Raw genomic sequence first — 23656 nt, 5'->3', positions numbered from 1 at the left:
TACGTCATCACCAATGTGCTTCCTTTCTCGGTCTGGTGTCCCTCCCATCGAGTCTCTTTATGAGAATTAGGTTCTCAATTTCCCATCAAAAGGCTGCATTTCAAGAGAACCCGCCTCACACCGCTCCTGATTGGTAGAGCGGCTGCTACAGCTCTCGCATTTTATAAACAAACATGGCGGACCCCATGTCCGATGCGAGTTCACAAATCGCAAATAAAAGCTGCATTAAGCGAAGTTTTATCTGAAATCAACGGCATCTCATAACTTAAAAACAAACAACAGTTTGCACCTTTGGAAAAGACGTATTTGATGTTCTCCCGACGATGTTTTGATGCGCTGATGACTACTGAATGGACCTGTCAGTCAAAGTGAGTTTCTACGTCATCGCGTAATGCATCGTCTATGGATAACTCCCAGACTCTCCTTTTGGAGAGTCTGGCTGTTGCGAGGCTAGTAAAACACTGCTACACAAGTAGAAGTGACTCATTACTCTGTGAGCGTGTAAATGGAACCAAATGTTTCCATTTGTATACGCTCAGAGTTACAGACCCGTAAGGGTCCATTTGAAACCCCCTCAAGGAACCATGAGAGTCCCTGGACCACACTTTGAGACCCACTGGTGTAGCAGAGAGTTTTCAGTGCCAACATGCACAATATCAGCACCCTGACTCTGTTTGAGCAGAATGGAACTGAGCCTTCATTAGTATCATTTGTAACACTGACACTGTTTGAGCAGAATGGAACTGAGCCTTCATTGGTATCATTTGTAACACTGACTCTGTTTGAGCAGAATGGAACTGAGCCTTCATTAGTATCATTTGTAACACTAACACTGTTTGAGCAGAATGGAACTGAGCCTTCATTAGTATCATTGGTAACACTGACACTCAGGGCCGGCTCGTTCATATGGGCTAGTGGGGCTTAGCCCCTCCTATCTTATGGGGGGGGGGGGGGGGAATATCCCTTAAAAAAATTAAAAATAAAAAAGTTTTTTTTTTTTTTTTTTTTTTTTTGAGAAGAGATATTATATATTTTATATGCTGGTGGAACCTAAAGCAGTAACAGCATCAAAAAGAGTTACAAAAGAACACCATATATGTCCAAATGGGCTGAGTTCTTTTAGCCCAAGCCAGCTTCCATTGACTTGAAGAATGATTGACAGCTTAGTGAGCTTACATGCCACGCCTGCTTCATATTCTTACCATTGTGGGGCTGATTTCTGTCAGCCCAAAGAACACGCCCAGTTCTGTGACATCACTGTGTGATTATCATTGAGCTGGGTGATTGACAGCTGGCATGCCACGCCTGCTTCATTTAGTCACCATATGGGCTAATTTCAACCAGCCCATAGGACATGCCCACTGCAGTTCCACCATGTGACTGGCTTTTAACCAATGACAAGTTTACTTGTTTCATGTCTGTGTTTGAGGAAGAGGAGTAGCCTTCGCGGGACAATTCAAATGGACATATTATCTACTTTTTAATAAATGTTCTGTCATTCGCGGGAGAAAAAATAGAAGTCAAGAGACTGGTTGTGCAAATACAAAAGGAAAGACCACAAAATCGTACATTTGGTGTGAAATGCTTGCTTTTTGGAGGAGACAGTGGACCCAGTCATTCTAAAGGTATCGTTAATTTCATTTATCTGACAAAGTTAAGAATGGTCGCTGCTTTAATAACATTGGAATTGTGCTGTGGATTAAGCTGCCTGTCTTTGATGTTGTTGTCAACGTGACTGCGTGACTGCGTGTGTGTGTGTGTGTGTGTGTGTGTGTGTGTGTGTGTGTGTGTGTGTGTCTGTTTTGATTCGTGTCTGTACCGCGTGCGTTTGCGTCGGTACCGCTCGCACGCGCATGTGTGTGTCACACAGTGTGTATGTGTGTGTGTCTGTTTGTTTTGATTCGTGTCTGTACCGCGTGGGTTCGCGTTGGTATTGCACGCATTCGTGCGTGTGTTTTGGTGCTTCGGTTTGTGTCGGTGGCGTGGCACGGTGAAGAGGGAGACAGGGAGTGTGTGTGTGTGTGTGTGTGTGTGTGTGTGTGTGTGTGTGTGTGTGTGTGTGTGTGTGTGTGTGTGTGTGTGGCACTTTAAAAGCAGTGATATGGAAAGGGAGATTATTTTGTATCATAATGTAATGCTTTGGCAATATAAGGTCCACCTCAAGCTGTAATAATCAAACTTTTTCATTAGTTGTCTGGTTCTGGTCTTATATTTTGTTTAAAAAGTACATCATATTCTTGTGTGACCCTTAATTTAGGATTGTGTTAATCCTATGCTTAAAATGATGAGTATTGTCAACTCCACCAATAATGATGATAGTTATCTGCACATACAAACATAATGTTCACTGGAGCAGTGGAACCCCTGTTTGTTGTGGGCACTTCTGTTCATGTGCATCTCTTGCTATAACAAAGATACAGTAGGCCTACAGTAGTGTCATTGTTGTAACTTGGTATCTGGAATGTGATGTTGCTGCAGGGTGAAATATGGCTAGCATATAATATAATATGATGCTGTTGCTGCAGAGTGAACTATGGCTAGTAATAGTATATAGTATGATGGATTTCTTGATGTAGCAGAGTGACTCACTGCCTCAGCCTGATGGCCTCAAAAGTCTAGTATTTCCCTCAGTCCATAGGGATATCCCTTTGGATCAATGGTTAAGATATTGGACTTCCACACAGGATACCCGAGTTCGAATCCCGGGCGTTACATTAGCCCTACCACCCAAAATCACCAAGAGCCGCTACTGCTGACACTGTTTGAGCAGAATGGAACAGAGCCGTGATTATTATTATTGTTATGGTATATTGTATTAATAGTGTCTTACCCTGCATTTGTTTGTATTAATGCAGTGGCCGTGGTAACCTGCAGTAAGCCCGGCCACCGGTGATGACTGTGAATGACGTGGGTGACTACTACAGCTGAGTGGCGAGCAGCTGACTGGCCGATGGCTTGATTTGTGATTGCCGGCAGCGGAGCAGGCGCCGCCCTGTTGCCGATAAAAGGACGAAGCAGACAGTCCATGTTGAACTTGTGCCTTGCTGCCTCGCTTCCCCACTGACTCGACTTGTTTATTTTGTTAGGTTTATTTTTTGTTATTGACCTTTGGAAAGTCAACGTTCTATTTAGTTCTTTAGACCCTGTTTTTGTTTCCCCTGTTTATTATTTGTTTTGGTTCTGTAAGTAGTTTGTTTTGTTATATTGTTATATTTTGTTTGGTTCAAGCCAACGCCCATGGAACGGCTCCGGCCGTTTCCCTCACTCCTAGACTTTGTCTATACATAATACAGTCATATTGCAGTATTCGCCTTAACTTGTAGCAGCTATAGAATTCTAGATCTATTTTCGCTACCGTATTTTATTATTGTTAAGAAAATAATACCTTGTAACTCTACTCACTCACTCATTTGATACTCTAATGTAAATAAATTCAATCTATTTTTTGCAAACTGGTATCTGAGTGCGTCATGTTCGGCCCTTTCGAGCCATGGGTCGTAACAATTAGTATTGGTAACACTGACTCTGTTTGAGCAGAATGGATATAACAAAAACAAATCTGTTATGTTAGGGTTTTAACTCTTAAATAAGCAACAATGTGAAGTTATTGCCATACCTGTAAGAAGACTGTTAAGACCAAGAGCTGTGTCTGGACTGGACTGAAGTAGAGAGAGAGAGAGAGAGAGAGAGAGAGAGAGAGAGAGAGAGAGATAGAGAGAGAGAGAGAGAGAGAGAGAGAGAGAGAGAGAGAGAGAGAGATAGAAAGCAGAAGTATCAATGAACAGCAGACTCAGCAACACGTGATAAAACAACAGTGGTGTAAAGTAACTGAGTACATTTACTCAAGTACTGTACTTAAGTACACTTTTTATTTATTTATTTATTTATTTATTTATGTATTTTACTTTATTGGAGAATTTCCACATTTCAATACGTTTACTTCCACTCCACTACATCACAGAGGCAAACAGGCCTATCGTTACTTTTTACTCCACTACGATTATTTGAAAACTTCCCAGGACCCAAACTAGTGAAAATACCAGATCTACAAGCTCAGAAAGTTTTCCTTGGCGCCATGTTGTGATCTTGTAGATCGTCTATTTTCACTACTCCTTATTGTGTTCTAGTAATGTATGGAAATTCTTACATTTTTCTTCTTTTGCTTTTTTGGAAAGGTTTTTTTTTTTTTTTTATATATTTTGAACTAGAAGAAGTTCTCTTCCGAGCACAGGTCTCCACGCGTCCTGGTGGTGCTATTAACCGGCCAATGTAAAAAGGGTGGCATGTGTTCTTCACCAATCTTAGACCTTTCATGGCGCCACCATGAGGCTGATTTGAACATTTTGTAGTCTAATTTCTTCCTTGGCCTTTTGCGAATGTGCGTGCACAATTTCATTACATTTGCACGCTGTTTGATTTGAGGCATTTTGTTCGAAACGGATCAATCCTGCAAAGTTTGGAGGCCAATCTTAGCCAATCAGGATGGAATATTTAATATGGGACAGATCCGTCTTGATCATTTGACTGTAGAGATACTGTGTACTGATGTGTGTTAATTTTGGGTAAAATCTGAAGGAGTAATATCCAAAAATGTGTCTTACATAAGTCGGCCTCCTGGTGGCGCTATAAAAAGCTGATGCGAAAAATGCAAGAAAAGGGATTTTCCTTGGCCTATAGGGAGTGCACTTACAAAGTTTGAAACTGATCGGTGGAGTTATAGGTAAAACCACAAATTGGCCTGTTATAGCGCAACCATAAGGGTGATTTAAAAAATGTGAAGTGGCATTTCTTCCTTGGCCTAGTGGGAACGTGTGTGTGCGATTTCATGTTAATTGCACTCTGCATTCGTGATTTGAGGCATTTTGTCCAAAACGGACCAATCTTACAAACTTTGAAAACCAATCTCAGCCAATCAGGATGGAATATGACAATCAGACAGATCCATGTCGATCACATGACTGTAGAGATACTGTCTACCGATTTGCGTGATTTTTGGACAAAATCTGTAGAGTACTGGCCAAAAGGTAGTTTTGCACAAATTGGCCTCCTGGTGGCGCTAGAACAGGCCCATGTGAAAAATGTGGGGCAGAGGTTCTGAATTGGCATCCAGGGAGTGCGCTTACAAAGTTTGAAACTGATCGGTGGAGTTATAGGTAAAACCACGAATCGGCCTGTTATAGCGCCACCATGAGGCTGATTTAAAAAATATGAAGTGGCATTTCTTCCTCGGCCCAGTGGGAACGTGTGTGTGCAATTTCATGTTAATTGCACTCTGCGTTTGTGATTTGAGGCATTTTATCCAAAATGGACCAATCTTACAAACTTTGAAAGCCAATATCAGCCAATCAGGATGGAATATGGACAATCAGACAGATCCGTGTTGATAACATGACTGTTGAGATACTACTGATTTGTGTGATATTTGGACAAAATCTGTAGGAGTAGTGTACAGAAATGTGTTTTGCAAACATCAGCCTCATGGTGGCGCTAGAACAGGGCCATTTGAAAAATGTGGGGCAGAGGTTTTGAATTGGCATCCAGGGAGTGCGTGTGCTTGTGCGTTGGCAGCGACCGGGCCAACGGCGCCGGAGATTAGCTGGTAACAAACTCGGAGGACCGACGGACGGACGGACGGACGGGCGGACGGACGGACGGACGGACGGACAGACAGGGGCGAAAACATACTCTCCCCCTGCCTTCGGCTGGTGGAGACAATTACACACTAGATTGTACAGGCATTGACACTAAGGCTTGCCCACCTGCCCCCGGCAGGTAAATAAAACCTTCACACTAGATTGTACAGGCATTGACACTAAGGCTTGCCCACCTGCCCCCGGCAGGTAAATAAAACCTTCACACTAGATTGTACAGGCATTGACACTAAGGCTTGCCCACCTGCCCCCGGCAGGTAAATAAAACCTTCGGGCAGGTGGAGTTTGCTTTCAGGTTGCCCGACCGAGCAAATGCTCATTTGAGAGGGAACGCAACAACCGTCTATAAACACACCACCAGATATCTGACTAAACACCTGAACGTGGACAGAGCACTCTGTCTGCTGGTCTGTGGAATGTAAAATAAGAGCACTGTTAACCTATAATGTGCTGTTTTCACTGTTGCTACACTTAAACATATAAAATAGGTGTGAACCCATAGTCATATTCAATCATAACTATGTAGGTTTTTTTAAGATTGAGGTATGACATCTTTAAAGTGTTACATTTTACTTATCATTTTCTAATGGGCGATTTACTTTTCGGGCAAGTGGGCTTGACTTTTGGGCAAGTAGAAAATGATCTGTACTTGCCCACGGACAAGTGCCTCTGAGACCTTAGTGTCAACCCCTGTTGTAAATCAAATCATGTCCATGTTCAAGAATGACTTCTTAACGTTTGCTTCATATAAATGAATGTAGTAATATAACTATTCAGCAATGTAATATAATGTAAATCTAAAAGCATAATTGAAATGGACGTGTGTCTGAGACCAGCAGCTTAAAATAAGAAAGTCATCACACACATTTCATTGATTTAATTGTCAAGCCTTTAATATTCAATATTCGTAGATACAAAATGAAATTGGAGTAACATGTAAAGTAATATAACGCTGGTGCAATAGCAATATTTGTATTGATGTGATGATTCATTAATCAAGGAAGCCATTGATTGGTTGCTTTCAGACGACAAGGAAGCCATTGATTGGTTGCTTTCAGGGGAGGACAAGGAACCCGTTGAAGATGATCTCCTTCTCCAGGGTGTCTGCTCTGTGCGAATCTGTTTGGCCTTTCTCGTCTTTGAAAGCCTCGAGCCACACCTTCTGATTCTGGGTCAACTGCAAGACCACGCCCCCTGACAGCACCTGCAATGACATCACCACCAGAATCATCATCATCATCATCATCATCAGTCATGGCCGCATGCATCTATTGTGCATCAAGCATGAAGCGAGACCCAAATTCAGAGTGAACATTTTTAACTAAAATCTTTGCTTCTTGGGGGTCCCTGGAACAAAATATTTTGAGATGGGGGTCCGTGGCCAAATACATATTTGGGGTCCTTGCCATGACAAAGTTGGGAACCGCTGACATAGGCCTGTCTTCTAAATCCTAACAGTTACATGAAAAAAACATACATTGCTATATCAGTGGATCTCAAACTTTGTCATGTCAAGGACCCCCAAAATGATATGACCAAAACCCAAATCCCCTCCCCTTCTGTTAACATTGATATAAAAAAAGCGCGAGGACCCTCAGGTGCGAGGCCTGTGCGACCGCAGCGCTCTCACTACCCTAGCAGCGGCTCTGTAACATTTAAAAACAATATCCGTTGACCCAAAGCGCATTCCTATCAAGGATGACCACATTACTTTGCTTGAGGTGGAAGGACAGAGTGGCCATGAACCATGGGGGGCTTCCATCCTCACACAGAAAGAATAGCCAGGGAGAACAGGTGGGTCTTTATATGACCCGTTAAAAGTATCTGGGTCATTTTAGATTTGAACTAAAATGCATAATTCTATACTTTGGCTATTCAAACATAGCTGATTATACCAGTAAGACTCCCTAATCGGGAGATATGTGACTGCCAGGTCGCATACACAAACTTTAGAAGGCAATGAAGCCAATCAGGAGGGAATATGGGAAATGGGACAGATCCATGTTGATGACATGAGTTTAGAGATACTGTGGACCGCTTTGCGTGATTTTAGGGCAAAATCTGTATTAGCAGTGTCCAAAAAATGTGTTTTGCAAGAATCAGCCTCTTGGTGGCGCTAGAAGAGGGCCATGTGAGAAATGAGGCGTGGAGGTTGTGGTTTGGCAGCCAAGGAGTGTGTGTGCAAAGTTTGGCATGGATCGGGGCAACGTGGCGAAGGTATGAGTAGGGCAAAAGTGTGACGTGTGACGTGTGACAGACAGACTGACAGCCAGTGGAGGTTTTGGCACCCAGCCAGTTGTGAGTCAGGCACCAAAATGCCTTGTTGCGGCCCTACTGCTTCAGAAATGTGCAGATATACATCTACTGTATGTTGGACTGTTTACTGCTGAGTTAGAAAACAATGTTGAACATTAAGTTAATCCTCTGAGGACCCCCCTGGGGGGGGGGGGGGGGGGGGGGGGGGGGGGGGGGTTAAAACATCTACAACAGTATAGTGTGGCAGGACATAATGTGGGACAGGAGACTCCTCCAGAAGTAGGATCTAAATGGTGTGTGCAGGGGCGTCACAACGGGGCACCGAGTGCCGCGCTGCAAGCTTGTAGATCTGCTATTTTTGAAAATGTGTGCAAATCTTTGGATAATGTATTTTTTAAGCGAACATTTTAATTCAAATTTCCAGGGTCCCCTGGAACTAAATATTTTGAGATGGGGGTCCGTGGCCATTTTGGGGGTCCTTCACATGCAAAAGTTTGAGCACCACTGACATAGAATGTTTTTCAAAAAACCTTAAGGAATTGAAATATTCAAAGACTTTGACTCGGTACTGCGACTTGGTGCTGCGCTGTGAGCTTGTAGATCTGTTATTTTTCAATAGTTAAAGCACAAAATAATGCATAATAATGTGTTCCCAGTCTAAATGGGTTAAACCCCCTTCCCCTATGAAGAACATTCATGGGGGGCCCAGAGTTTGGTGTGACACCCCTGGGTGTGTGGTGAGTTGACCTCTGACCTGTGTGTCTCTCCTGGTGTTGAAGTCACAGAAGCCCAGAGCCTCACTCTTCAGACGTATACACATACTGACCTACACACACACACACACACACACACACACACACACACACACACACACACACACAATCGATTAAAATGTTTAATCTGATTAACTGCATGATTGTCCATAGTTAATTGTGATTAGTCACAATCAATCGTATAGTTTGTATCTGTTTTAAATCTACCTTAAACAGATAATAATACTCGTATCAACATGGGAGTAGTTGCTTTATGCAAATAAAGCATGTTTATTACATTACATTGAAGAAATCATGAAAATATATTTCATGAACAAAAACTCCCGCACTCTGCTCTTGCTCAGCTGCTCATCTTTATTTTAGTTGACAGACGTTTCGGTCCCCCTGGACCTTCTTCAAAAGTGTCCCATTGGGACAACAATGTCCCAATGGGACAACGATGTCCCACTCATGAAAAAATAAAATCACTTTTGACCGCAACAAATAGTGTAAAAGCGATAGGCTTATTGCGACCGTCATGTCACAGTTACTATCAAAACCTCCACCGGATGTCAGTCAGTCAGTCAGTCAGTCTGTCAGTCTGTCAGTCTTCTTCACAAGACACTTTTGAAGAAGGTCCAGGGGGACCGAAACGTCCGCCCGGTCCTCTGCTGGTGTGAACGGAGGCGGACTTTATAGAGGACCAAACGTAGGTCTGATCAGCCTACAGTACATTCTGCACTGCGTGTTGTTCATTGAAAAACAATATTGAAAACATAATAATTTAAAAAAACGATGATCGTGAAGCAATTGTAACTTCGGCTACAAGAGACTACACTCATCAATCTTTATGTTTTGCAGTTGTAAACCTGGATTAATAATTAGTTCTAAAGGCATGAATTTCTTACGGGAATCACTATTGATATGACCCGACCGCTGATATTTCTTCATGAGCTGCAGTAGGATACACGAGGTTAGACGTTAATAATTGTTTCATCTCTTCTCCCTTGTGAGCCGGCGCTGCGTTGTCTTGTTGTAAGCTACATGGAAACTGGTGACCCATCTTGTGCTGTGACTCCAGGGGTCACTCTCCGAACACGGTCACCCTCATTTATCAATGGAGTGTAAAAAATGGTCTATTTTTTTCACCAAATTTTGCGTAGGGCAACGTGTGCACGGCATTTATCAATGCTTCCTAAACAGACACACCTGGCGTACATTTGATCCCAGCGTTGATAAATGCGCAGGCTGAAATTTAAATAACACGCCCTTAATTATTCTCGAAACGCCCCCATTTTACGACCAGAACAACCCGAATACGACCTAACAACCAAAGAAAAGCCATGTCCGCGTCCCACACAGACCACGCACACATGCACGCACGCACGCACGCACACACCTACACACGCAACTAGGCTACTTGGAACAGCAGCATTTTGGTTTACACAGCAGTCTTTGACAGTGGAAACGTGGGATTAACCAACGGTACAATCTTTGACAAGGAGGCTATAGCACCGCAGCCGACATGAATGACACAAGTCACTGGTCACTGCCATGAATACTTTTGGATATTAATTTAAACCATTGCCTACCCGTGCCGTGCGTGCGCAGACAGAGCGCGTTCATTTGGTTACAAGCAATCATATTCCCCATGGCCATGATCTCAAGGCTCGCCACGTCGGGTTTCATCATTAACTCCAGCATAGTGTACAGTATCTACTGTATAAATTGAGAGACCCCACGGTTACGTTTTGGATATTAATTTAACCCAATTTTGGTGACGAGCGCAATGCACTTTTGAGTGCTTGAACTAGCGATCATGTACCGTTCCTGCACGGGCTGGTCTTCTCCCAGGTGGGCCGTGGACCCCCAAATAAATCATCCGCAGCGTGCGTGCGCGGGGCTGGGCACAGCCAGGTTTGGAGCTTCGGGTTTTATCCATATTTAAAAGGACTCGCGTCACTGTATAAATTGGAGGCTCACGCCTCGCGGTAGATCACAGCGGCGCCGCGCTGGTCCCGAAAATGCTCTTGCATGCGTTCGTAGGCTATAATGTGCTTGTTCTGAGCCAGGTCTGCAATCTTAAAATATAGACTGTTAAAGCACTTAACAGTAGATTGCTTCCATGTTGCTAGATTTTGATTGCTTGTCATTGTAACTTGGAAATAAAATCGGCGTGCATGTCCATGATGTAGCTGGCTATAATATACTTTTATAAAATGTTATATTTTCACAGGATTATTTATTATTGTGTTGGATATACATTTTCGAGTGGATACATGTGTCCATTGCCTGTCAAATAGTTACACAATGCTGCTCCGCACGTCTACAATGGAACAAAGTGGTGTCCTACACCACCTCTGGACTTGACGTGAGATTTGATCCTACCCTACGCCAACGTCAAAGTCAAGTTGAAATGATAAATGTCGAGACTTCCCTAAATTTCGGTGTACACCCAAATTTTGATCTGCACCACGTTGATAAATGAGGGCCACAGATCATTGTTTGTTTTGACACAAATACTGTCACAAATAAAAGTAAGGTCACCATCTTGTGTATAACACGGGAGGAGAATTAAGGAGGCGCGCTGGCCACACAACTTCCATCCAAACGACCACAACAACACAGAAATGTCATACTTGGCTTTTCTTTTCTTCCAAGGCATTAGGATTTTCTCTTTCTTCGCTCTCTCGCTGTTCCCTTGAGGACAGGCGTGCAGTAGTCAAACTCTTCACGTTGTTGTCCCAACTTGGGACGTCACGGCAGTATGTCCATGTCATCGGGTGCGCCCGGTGCGGTGCGCAAAAATAACGGATTTAAAAGCTTCCAAAACTGTCCGGTGCACGGCTGTTATGTTTCAGGGCTAAATGAATCCGGTGGTTAAAAAGAACTGATCTGCAAGCTATAGCATCCCGTTACATTATGTTCTTTTTCAGCATGCGCCACCACATATAAAGTTATGGCTCACACGCATGTAGACCTATGCTTGACTCAACATTTGGGATTATACATTATTTTATTGTTTTTATTTAGGTTATTTATTAATTTAGCTTCACATTTCCAACCTGATAAGGATAGGAAATATCATTATGGACCCATTGCTTCACTTGCTTGTAAAGAAAGAAAGAGAGAGACAGAGAGTGATTATTTGATGTGGAAACGGTGACGCTTTAATTGTTTTTATTTGGCCACGAGTTCTTGCGCTATTTATTGTTAAATGAATTAACTCTCCCCACGCTTTGAACGTTAACGTTCGCCCCATTTTTTGCAGAACCTCGATGCCAATACGGCGCTCGTTCGGTTCGTTCGTCTGATGACTGTAAGCTGATGAGGGTTCGTGCGGCCGTCTACTGTAAACACATTTTCCGCGGTGATGGTGTAAAAAAATCCATTATGCGTTAGATCAACGGAGAACAATTCACTTCCTTGTTGATTTCCTCTGGCTGTAAGGCTCTGTGGCCAGTGACTGGTCTTCTTCTTCTTCAACACATAACAGGCAAATTCACATTCATTCTCGCATGACGCCGCCCTCTGCTGCCTGGCAGACCAAAGTGCACTATTGCACAACCAAAAAAAATTTAAATAAATAAATAAATGTATGTCTGTCTATCTACTATAACGTCGCAAAGGTAAGCCGCTTTTTGATGGCGCCAGACCCAATAAATAAATAAATAATCTGGCAGTAGGAGAGTTAAGAAGAAGGCTTTATGCTTAGGCTTTTTTTTGAGAGAGAGAGAGAGAGAGAGAGAGAGAGAGAGAGAGAGAGAGAGAGAGAGATTCCTCCGTCCATCCATCGCTAATTACTGCCTGAAATGCGTGAGTTTCGCTTAAAAAAAAAAAGATATAGCCCATATAGGAAGCAGCTGTGATTAATAACACAAAAAATAATTAGAATAGGCAGTGAAGTAATTTTCCATAGGAATAGCCTATTCTGTCAATAGATCAACAGCCGCCTGTATTACATGTCATGTGTTTACATATTTGGTTCTTTTAACAAAAGTCCCGTGTGAACGCTAACCGGACCAAATTCAAAATGCAACAATGTAAACATTTGGTCCCTGATCCGGACCTTCTAAGCAGACTTTGGGTGAGAACGTGCCCTTGGAGACAAACTAGAACTACATGTGTGTTAAGCAAGAAGACCTCCTTGAATATCATCCATTAACTAGAAAAATATTGTTCCTTCGAAACAATTGTGGGCTCGCTTCAAGCCAGAAAACAATGGCTATAAAAGCACAAAATGTCAAGATCGCAGGCAGTGCTCTCTTTGACGTTACTGACGTCAAAGATTGGTCCATTTTGTTCCAAAAACGTGTTGTGCAAAAGTTGACCCGCAGGTGGCGCTATAACAGGCCAATGTGAGAAGGTTGGTATCTGTTCCTTGACCTATTGGGAATGTGCTTGCAAGATTTCACGCACATCCCAGGCTGTGTTCATGATTTGAGGTGTTTTTGGCTTTGGACACTTTATCGCTGCTTGCAGCTATATTTATTATTATTATTTTATAATTTTTTTGTGTGCACTTCATAGGCATGTTAGATAAAGGTCCTTAGATTGCGTGTAGAATGTTTCATGCAAATTGCAAAAAAAATCCTAGAATAAAAACGGGTTTAAGCGTTTTACAAACTGCTCAAAATTATATAGCGCCCCCCTTTGGCCATTTGGGGTAAGATTGGTTTCAGTGATATTTGAACTAACCTTCTACACTATTTTGTCATGAAAATGTGACTTTGCTTGTATGTTTTAGAGGCAGAAGAATAATTTGCATAAAAATGCAATATTGTTTGAATTATTTAAAAAAGCATGTTTCAATGTTAAAGAAATCCGATCTGACAGATCTTTAGATATCGGTCCAAAGTTCACGTAAAAAAAGTTTTGTGCACGTGACGCGAAAATTCCAGAATAAAAGCGGGTTTACGCGTTTTACAAACTGCTCAAAGTGGCGGAAAATCGAAGGGCGGAGCTTACTTAACAACGACACAGATGTCTTCCGCTTGAGTCAAAGCACGCGTGTAACAAGTTGCATGTCTTCAAACGAAACGAGTCATGACTTATGCCCGTTTGAAGTTTGAATTTTCAGACGCTTAGTATAGCGCCCCCCTTTGGCCGATTGGAATAAAATTGGTTTCAGTGATACTTTGACTAACCCTCCACATCTTTGCCAAATGCCATGAACGTGTAACTTTGCATGTATGATTTAGAGGCCGAAGAATAATTTGCATAAAACCGCAATATATATTGAATCATTAAAAAATCATTATTTAACGTACAAACTTCTCACCACATAGCCTGTGTAGATATAGGTTCAAAGTTCATGTGAAAAAAGTTTTGTGCACTTGATGCGAAAATCCCAGGAGGAGATAGATTTTTACTGTTTTTCATATAATTCCGAATTGTGGGAGACCTAAAGGTCAGAGGTCAAAAGTTAGAGGGTAAAAGTTGTTCGGCATGAGGAGACGCATACGTGTATACAGGTTTCATGGCTGTACCTAAAACACAGCATGAGCTATACCTGTTCAAAGTTCGCACTTTCGAAGGCTTCCTACAGCGCCACCATTTGGCCGATTGCTATAAAAAATAATAGCACACTTCGCTACTGTAAGCTGAACACATTGATGTTTTTATTTTCATTTTCTCACTAAGTATGTAGGAGTAGAAAGGAACCAAAGTTTTTTGATACTTGCACTGACTGCCTGCCTAGTATAGAAATAATGACAATATCTAAAGTGTGCTCGCCTTATAGGCGAGCCCACAATGATACACAAGCTCAATGGCACATCAGTGATTATATTGCATCATTCTCTCCCAGATACTAACATGTGATCTCCCTCTCTCGCAGATCCTGACATGGTGACACTTGAAGGGATTAAACACGTGGTGTTGGCTGTATTACCTAGCCTACCAGAGGATTTAACAAGCCTCCCTCCTGGTCAATTTGGCATTGTGTTGAGTGGAATCCCGAGCTGACCTGCATTTAGTTAAAGGGGATGATCTCAATGCCTATGGCAACCTAACACCTATCCAGTTTCTCAATGCATGGGAAACTGAATGTCTTAGATCATAATTATGATATACCTTAACAAAAATAATAACAAAACAAGTGGGTGTGGCCACATCAAAAACACATTTTAACTCTTTCTGTACACTCTTTTGGAAAAAATCGTCCTCCTAGAAATCATGGCACCCCATCTTTAAATGTTGTTGTTTTTGCTAGAGGCCTCCCCAACTTCTTGCACGTTGCACAGGGTGCATGAGTGATGCTTCGCCAAAACCTTTGGGTCGATGCTGGCTTGACCAACAGGGCCTTGGGAACAGTCCTAGGAATCCTATACGACCCCAATGGCGCACATCCACCTGCCCTGCCTCTTGTTATCTTTATGCAATTCGACATCTATAAAGGGCCAAGCTTCCACCCCCATCATCCTCGCACCGTGCCCATTCCACCACAGACTTGCAGGTGGATGAAGGCTGCAACGTCTGCACACGCACCCAAATTCCTCTTTGTCTGGCCTTCGCTATCACTATTCACAAGAGCCATGGTTGGACTCGCGAAAAGGTGCGCCCTGACATCGGAACATTTGAGCACTCCCTGGGTACTTACGTAGGCTGTTCCAGAGTTACCTCCCTGCAAGTCTTGTGCCTCCATCCAGCAGATTTGTGCATAAACGAGTGGACGAGCTTCCAAAAAATCAACAACGCCGAGGGGCACCTGGAGCGCAAAGCTATTGACAAGGCCCTGCAGCGAATGCATGCCACGCTGCAGCGCCAGACTCTGCAACCAGCTTCATTACTTTGTCTACGCCTATCTGTTGCTCTGTCTCTGTGCTAGCACCAAATCTCCTTATCACTCTCACACAACCAAACTACCTCCCGCTCAACTTTGTCTCTCTACCTGCCTCTGTGTCTGCTTTCACTAAATTTGTTTCACAAACTTGCACAAGTGCAAACCATATGTCTGTGACACTGTGTGTCACACCTTGCATGCTTTGAGCTCATGTGTTTACTCCCTTCTTTGCTACATGGGACTGCACTTTACCACGCTTCTGTCAAGCTTACTCTTCTTACAATAAACCGTCTCTAAAGGAATACGCCTGTCTGCATTCTTATCAATGACCCACAGTGCCCAGCAGAACAGAATCTGTCAGTCATCTAATTTTACTAATTTTACAATTTTTTCTATGGTTAAAAAAAGGTTAAAAACTGTTAAAAACGGTTCTGCACGGCGGCGGAACCATTTTAGGCTTAAAATAATCAGGTTAATTTATAGCATGATGTCTTTCTTACCTATTTGGGAGAAAGTTCTGTCACTCTCACAGTGAGACACACGGCAGGCTGTTGTGTGTCGCACAGGCTGACGCAGCTATATGTCCAGTTGTAGTATATCCAGCGTAAAAGAACCGTCAGTTGTAAAGTAGGCCTACTGTTATTTTATTCATATTAAGCAAGACCTGTCAAAACCTGTCTGTTTACTGTTACGAGCTATGGAGGACGAAAAATTACTTTATTCAAAATAAATACATTAATAAATAAATGAAATTATAAATAAAGAAATGCAAAAATAAATAAAGAAATATGCAAAGAAATTTAAGAAATATAGATAAATGTATATATTTATGTGAAAATGTATTTATTTATATATATATATGTGTATTTGTGTATTTATTTATTTATTCATTTATTTATTTATATTTTTATTTATTTATTTATTTTTGTATATATTTATTTTTTTATGTATTTGTTTGCATATTTCCTTATTTTAATTTTTTTCCTCATTTATTCTTTTATTTATTCTTTTATTTATTCTTTTATTTATTCTTTTATTTATTCCTGTATTTCTTGAACCGTATGCTAATGGGCTTTCAGGCTTTAGCAATCAAACCCAGAGTGATCAAAGCCACACATGCCACAATAGATATGAGGAGATTTCAGTGCCAGATTTCCATTCGCATTCGACTCTGGGGCCTCGGCCTCGGACCGCAGAGTGGCACACGCTTGGGGACCACCTCTAGGGGCCCCCTGGAGCTCCGGGGACCCACGCGGACCCCCTGGCGCTGCCGCCAAAGGGCTTAAAAAGTGGCCAAAGAGTGCGCCACTTTTTTGGGAAATTCGGGACTTTGACCGTGCGGACCCCCCTCCATGGGTGCTGGGACCGGGACAAAAGTGACAGCGCCGCCTGGTGGCGCCCCCCCCCCCCCGCCACTGCAGCGCACATAAAAATCTATAACTCAGGCTAGGAGCGACCGTTTGAGACGGGACCGGTACCCACGCGTCTGGCTCGGGGCCCGGAGCCGGCCATGCGCAGAGCGCCCCCCCGGTGGTGGAACGCCGCAACTGCAGCCACTGGGAGAGACGGGGCCGGTTCCGGGGGGGTCCCCGGAAGCAGGCCCACCCCGGGGGACCCCCGTGGACCCCCGCGCCGCCCCCAAAAAAATAGGCCAAAATACCCACAAGTAGCCGATCTATGAGCTCCAGCTCCACTCCCAGGCCGCCTGCCGAGCACCCTGGCCCCGCCGCGCCGCCTGGGGGACCCCCGGGGCCAAAGATAACGCCATAAAACGGCATATGGTAGCAGACCCCCAAGCTCGAAAACTTAAAAACGCTGCAGCTCAACAGCCATGTGGGCCTCGCGCTCGAGCCCGGTGGCCCCGTAGGGGACCCCCGGGGACCACCTAGAGCAGGGGTCCTCAATAGGCGGACCGCGGTCCATGTCCGGACCCAGGCGCACCTCCGTCCGGACCGCGGCACATTTCTGAGAAATCTCCGCACAGTTGTATCTGACGATCGGACTGACTGTGTGATTTGTGTGTGCGTGGGTGTGTATGTGCTCATTCGCTCAAACACATACACAGGCAGGCTCACAAGACACACCCCTACGCCAATTTGCAAGCCCACAAAGCGCCGCGGGTGCAACGTGCTGTGGGCTTGTAGATCAAAGGTTTTCCTTCCCTCCGAAGCAGTGTGCTCTCCATGCTGCTCACCCCTCCCCTCCCCTCTCCACACACTCATGCCGCTCGCTGCCTGAAAAAGTTGCTAAAACCTCTTGGAAACCATTGCTCCCACTGGATTAATAACTTAGCGATCTTCTACCTTTGGCTGTTCAATTGGAGAGGACAACAGCAACACATTAATATCCACGATGTAAGGCTCCAACTGCTTGCATTAGACAAGAAATGGTCGCGAAACTCGCGATGCGTGATCATGCGTCTTTAACAATGTGATGTGTCGTCGCATATTATTGCCAGCTATCCTAGGCTGTGTTAGGTTAATAACTATGACTCGTTGACCCTGATTTGACTGGCCATTTGACATAGGCAACCAGCACAGTCTGGCTTGTGCAGTACGTGTCAACTGAATGTCAAGTAATCCTCTCCCCCTCACGCTTAGTTTCACTTTATTTTCCATTCTGAACGACAAGCCTAATATTGCATTTATGCTCTTGAGTTTCCAATAATTAAACTATAAGCCAGTGTTTTATTGCTACACAATAAATGTAAATAATGTAGCCTACTCTACATGCATAAATAATTATCCATTCATCCATCCATCCATCTTCAACCGCTTATCCAGCATCGGGTAGCAGGGGTAACAGTTCCAACTGAGATTTCCAAAGTTCCAAATAATAATAATAATAATTAAAATAAACAATTCTAAGGATTATAATAAACATACATACATACAGTACATACTGTATAAATGTATCCGCCTTATTTCGCCTTCGCCTTTTTTTTCCGGACCCGGACCTGTTTCAAAAAAATATTTCTGGACCTTCAAGATTTGTATTTGAGGACCCCTGACCTAGAGCAACCCCAGGCCCCGAAAAGCCCCGCCGAGAGCGTCTTTTAAGCCTCTGACAAAGCCAGCCCACTGATGCATTGTTTTTTTTTTTTTTTTTTTTTTTTTATATGTTCATCATGTTCTTTTTATTGATTGATAACGTGTGTGAATGTACTGCACTGGAGCTGTTGGACAAAATGAATTTCCTTCGGGATCAATAAAGTATCTATCTATCTAGCCCGGCTGGTGAGGAATCTTGACAATAAACACTATTTTTTGCTTGCAACGATTAATTCGAAAGCTGAAAAAAAGACGAGGGTACATTGTATCCTCGTCTTTTTCACAGGCCAGAGAGCGCTCCCGGTGAGGCTTTTCGGGGCCTGGGGTTGGCCTGGGTGGTCCCCGGGGGTCCCCGACGGGGCCACTTGCTGTGGCGTTTTAAGTTTTCAAGCTTGGGGGTCTGCTATCACATTTTTATTTTTTTTATTTTATTACATATATTATATTTTTTATAGCATATTAAGTCATTTTGATGATAGTCGCATCCTTACAACAACTAAAATAACATAACATCATCATGTGGACGCTAGTGATATACAGTATAATATATAATGTGCAACAAGCGTCCTTCCCTGCTCGCAGCCAAGCCCTGACTGACCAACCAGCAGGCTCTATCTGCCTTGTCCCGCCCTGGTTCCGCCTTTTTTATGTTGAATTAGCTAAAACATAATTTTTGGAGAAATAAAAACATTTAAAAACATGCTGATTCACTATGCTGCCACTGAGCAGCTCCAATTGACTGAAAAAAAGTTTAAAATTAGAATTGAGCACACAGGATAACAATATGAAGCAACTGAATTAACATGGCAGTGGATGGAATGTCCCACTGAATGTCCCACCAGGACACAGCAACCAATGGGTGTGGAGCGGGGCAGGACAATGGGCGGGACTTGACAAAGGGTGAATTCTCTTTTCTCATTGGACTGAAAATATTTCTCCCCAGGGCTGGAATATTTGAATAACAGCAGTTCTCTTTTCTGATTGGACAATGTTTCTTCCCAGAGATGGGATATTTTGAACACTCTAGAAGGTGTCCCTATGTGAAACAATGCGCCCAGGAGGGAAAATTCAAAATTGCGTGGAGCGCCGGACGCAAAAGTAGGTATTTGCTCATTTTGTTAGAATGGTTGTATGAGTCTAAAGCCCTTTGCACACAGGCGCGTTTATCCATACGGATAAAACGGACAATTTCACTTTTTAAAAAGAAAACAATGATTCTCTACGACCTCGTGCACACCGGATCCGAATTGGCCGTGCGACGAGTGGCTGCGGCCGTGCGTCTTTCTCGATCGAACCCAGTTCGATTTGTGCGTCTTGTCGCATGCGGTAAAAAACTCATCACTCCTTTTATGACTCCTTTTGGGATCCGCAGCGCCGATTCCGCACAGCATTGCACACCAAATCCAATGCGTTTTATTCATGCAGCAAACGAAAAAAACGCAACTGTCCTGTGTGCAAAGGGCTTAACTATGGTGGAATTTAGCATCACCCAGGGTACTGAAAAGAATGGACAGAACGGATAGATGTGTAAACAGTGTTTTCTTGTGGTCTTAAAAAAACACTGAAATGGGCTGGCATTGAAAAAGTTAATCAATAAGTATGGAATAATGGATTAAATGCAGTCGGCTAGAATCGGTCTATATAAAGATCTAGCCAGTTGAAATTACGGCTAAGCATAAACCAGACGTCTAGATTGGGTCTTGTGCTCAGTGGGAGGTAAGGTGGGCACAAAGGAAGAATGTGCGGTGTTAAATTGGTTAGGTGTCCCTTATTTTGGTACCTTGGTGCCATTCGTACTATGAACTATGAGCAAGTGCAGTATTACAGTATATGATATGATATGCTTATCTGAGGCTGCTGTCTTTTTATTTTTTTTATTTTTATATTATTATATTTTATTCTTTTATGATTACTACATGTATATGGATGTTCTTGTTATTGATTGACAGACTATGGACTGGACTTATGACTGACTGACAAATGGTTTTATGGCATATTGTTTAATCAGTGTTTTTATTTTCTTTGTTACTGATGCTGTCAGTGTTATTGTTACTGAGTTACTGTTGCACTAATGCCAATCATCTGGGGACGCCCCCAAATAAGACGCCAGAGGGTTTTAATTAAGGACAAATAGAAGGTTGTTCTTTCTGATTGACCAGACCACAGAATGTCACATTCATTATCATCATTTTGTGATAACTTTTTGTTTGGTCTATTTTTTGTCTATTCCCTGTTTGCTTGTTTGCTCTATGGATTTGACACACTGTAATAACAGATATGTCAACTATATGGTCTAATTATTTAGTGTTCTTTTCAAACAGGGGGTGAGGGAGGAAAACATTCTGCTCCCTTCCGAAAGTGGTGTGGCCTTGTGGGGGAACTTCGCTAAATCATTCCCAAGTCTGTGCCAGTATTTGCAGTGACTGCAACAGCATCAAAGCGGACCAGACAGGAGATCATCAAACACCAGTCTCCAGATCGAGCCAATATCAAGTTGGCATCAAAGAAGGTGGATGCAAATCCAGTCAAGACCTTCTCATGGCTGTGCAAAGAACTGGAGCTGAAGGGAACCAGCATAGAGAAGGTTGTATATTCCAAGAGTATTTCTGACTGTGCTCTGCTTAACACATTGGCCGCCATTTTAACATTGACTGTATGGCTCTCCTGCCATTTTGTTTAAGCATTTTATTCATATACATTTTTCCTAAATTCCCTGTTTGCACGAAAATGTCATACAGTGCCTGAAATTAAAGAGGACATCCTCTAGTCTCTCCAAAAAATATTCTTTTGTATGTAGGATGTAGCAATCTAGAGTTTTAGCCATTTCAAACCCCTTGTTTTTTCAAAATCCAGGTGGAAATTCAAAATAATTTGAGTTATTGACCTTTTTGTGAATGATCTGTTTTCACACTTGATATTTGTCTTTATGGCTTCAGGCATTATCAGATAAGTGTACTAATGTAATTATGTAATAGGATTTTTTTTTTTGAATTTTCTGTTTAGAAAAATGCAGAGAAAAATATTTTTATTGGCTATGTCTGACCAAAAAACTCAGCAATTTCACATACTTTATTGCAGTATTTCTGTGAGTATTTATGTGAGCCCCCACTTGGGGGCGCTTTCTCTCTGTCTCTGTGTGTCTGCTGCTGGTTTTTGCTCTGTACAGGTGCACACACACAAATAGACATCAAAGGGGGCATGAGTCTTTTTTCTAACATGTCCTAGAATGTGAAAATAGCAGATCTACAAGCTCAACACATCGCTCTGTGACACATTGAGAGCTTGTAGAGCTTGTAGATCTGCTATTTTCACATTCTAGGACATGTTAGAAAAATGTCTCCCCCTGCCCCTAAAACATCCTTTGCACACCCTGCTAAACAGCCTCTGGTGCGTCTTTGCTAACGAGGCATCGACAGTAGTTGATCACTTTGTTTTTTTGGGGGAGCGGTGGTCCCATATATATACTCTATGGGTGGTCCACGGACCGCCGCCTGTTTCCCTGAGAAGTGTTGGCTGGAGACCAGGGTAGTGAGAGGACGGACCCCCTTCGTGAGATCGCATCGCCAGGGACCACTTGACTTGTCTCTGACAACTGGATCGTGTGTGTGAACTTATGTAACAAATGATCGGGCTATTGATTGATTTTACAACGTTGTGTAACAGTTGATTATCGTGTTCCCACTGCTCTGCGGAGGTCTGCGAAGCGTTGGGCCCGCGGACCCCCTATTGGTTCCGTTAGAAAGGTGACCAGGGACCCCCCCTTTGCAAAGGACCGCCTGGCGCCCATGGCCTGCTTGTGGACTAACATACCATTACAAAACAATATATTATAGCCTGGATATATGGATTATAAACCGTGGTGTGGATTCTAATCAACCATCAGCATTCTCAGGTATGTTTTAGAAGCATTTATATGGCGAATTGGCGATAATTGTGTTTTTTGTGTCTTGAGAGAGAGAGAGAGAGGCAGATCTCTGATAGCACTGTTTCTTTATGGGACTGAACGGGACTAATGGGACTAGCCTATATATGTGCTGATCTGGGGGACCACTGAAACAGACATACAGTGGTCCGTGGACCACACACACACACACACACACACACACACACACACACACACACACACACACAGCTGTTCTAACACTTTTTTTTCTTCTCTTTTTTTTTCCGGCTGCCAGCCTTGTGTGCTCCAATGCGTCACTTTGCCAGTTCACTGTGCGTTATGGGGAGATGTATACATTTGTATTGCAATTTATACATTATTACAGTCTTTTTTTCAAACACACTTACTTTGATGTGTGATATTTTGGTTCCCTTTATGACAGAAGGCTCAAACTTTGTCATGGGCAGGGGGAGGGGGTTAATTAACATTACATTATATAAAAGCTAATTCTCTGGACTATCGGGCCTGGCAGAGAAGGACATTGGAATTTTCTCGGGACTATCGGGAGGGGCGGTAAATGAGTTAACATAGTGTAGATGGACAGGGGTTCCGTGCGCATAGGTTGGATTTTTTTTTTTTTTTTTTTTTGCCACCTTTTTGTCTTAATCGAACATTTGTGACACAAATTTTGCCTCTGGGCTGTTCCTGGAACTAAATATTTTGAGATGGGGGGGTCTGTGGCCAAACACATATCATTTGGGGGTCCTTCACATGAAAAAGTTTGAGCACCACTGACAGAAACATAGTTTTTTTTTAAAAAAAACCTTAGAAGGATTTGAAATAATCAAAGATAAAATGTCATGATTAAAAAAAAAAAGAAAAAAAAATAGAAGATCTACAAGCTTGCAGCATGGCTGTGAGCTTGTATATCTGCTATTTTTCACAAGCACAAAAGCACAACATAATGCGTAATAATGTTGTCCCAGTTCCCCTATGAAGAACATTCATAGGGGGCCTGCAGTGAATCCTTGTACCCAGGGCCCAGAATTTGGTGCGACACGTCTGGCTCCTTGAGACCCCTCATCAACTTTAAGAGTGGTTGTTGCCACTTCTGCCTTGGGAATGGCTGTAGATTCTCCAGGAATGAATATGGTTGTTCACGATGGTCCACCAAGCGGGCCCCCCATGAATGTTCTTCATAAGGGGAGGGGGTTTAACCCATTTAGACTGGGAACGCATTATTAAGCATTATTTCTTGCTATAACTATTGAAAAATAGCA

At 42.9% G+C, this 23656-nt stretch overlaps 1 protein-coding gene across 1 annotated transcript in view; it reads right to left on the bottom strand.

Annotated features, from left to right (window-relative positions):
* Positions 1-6661: 6661 nt before the first annotated feature.
* The window catches only part of LOC308285053 (complement C1q subcomponent subunit A-like), a 32632-nt gene continuing 15637 nt past the window's right edge, over positions 6662-23656 (bottom strand). Inside the window, exons 2-3 of the mRNA XM_080725771.1 lie at positions 8662-8733; positions 6662-6855 (exon numbers count right to left, since the gene is read on the bottom strand). Coding sequence (XP_080581897.1) covers positions 6706-6855; positions 8662-8733 — 222 coding nt within the window. The 3' untranslated portion in view covers positions 6662-6705. The remainder of the gene's footprint in view (positions 6856-8661; positions 8734-23656) is intronic.

This window comes from Nannobrachium achirus (assembly GCF_963921795.1).
Source record: "Nannobrachium achirus genome assembly, chromosome: 1".
NCBI classification, from domain to species: domain Eukaryota; kingdom Metazoa; phylum Chordata; class Actinopteri; order Myctophiformes; family Myctophidae; genus Nannobrachium; species Nannobrachium achirus.
This window is presented reverse-complemented; position numbering and strand designations above follow the sequence as displayed.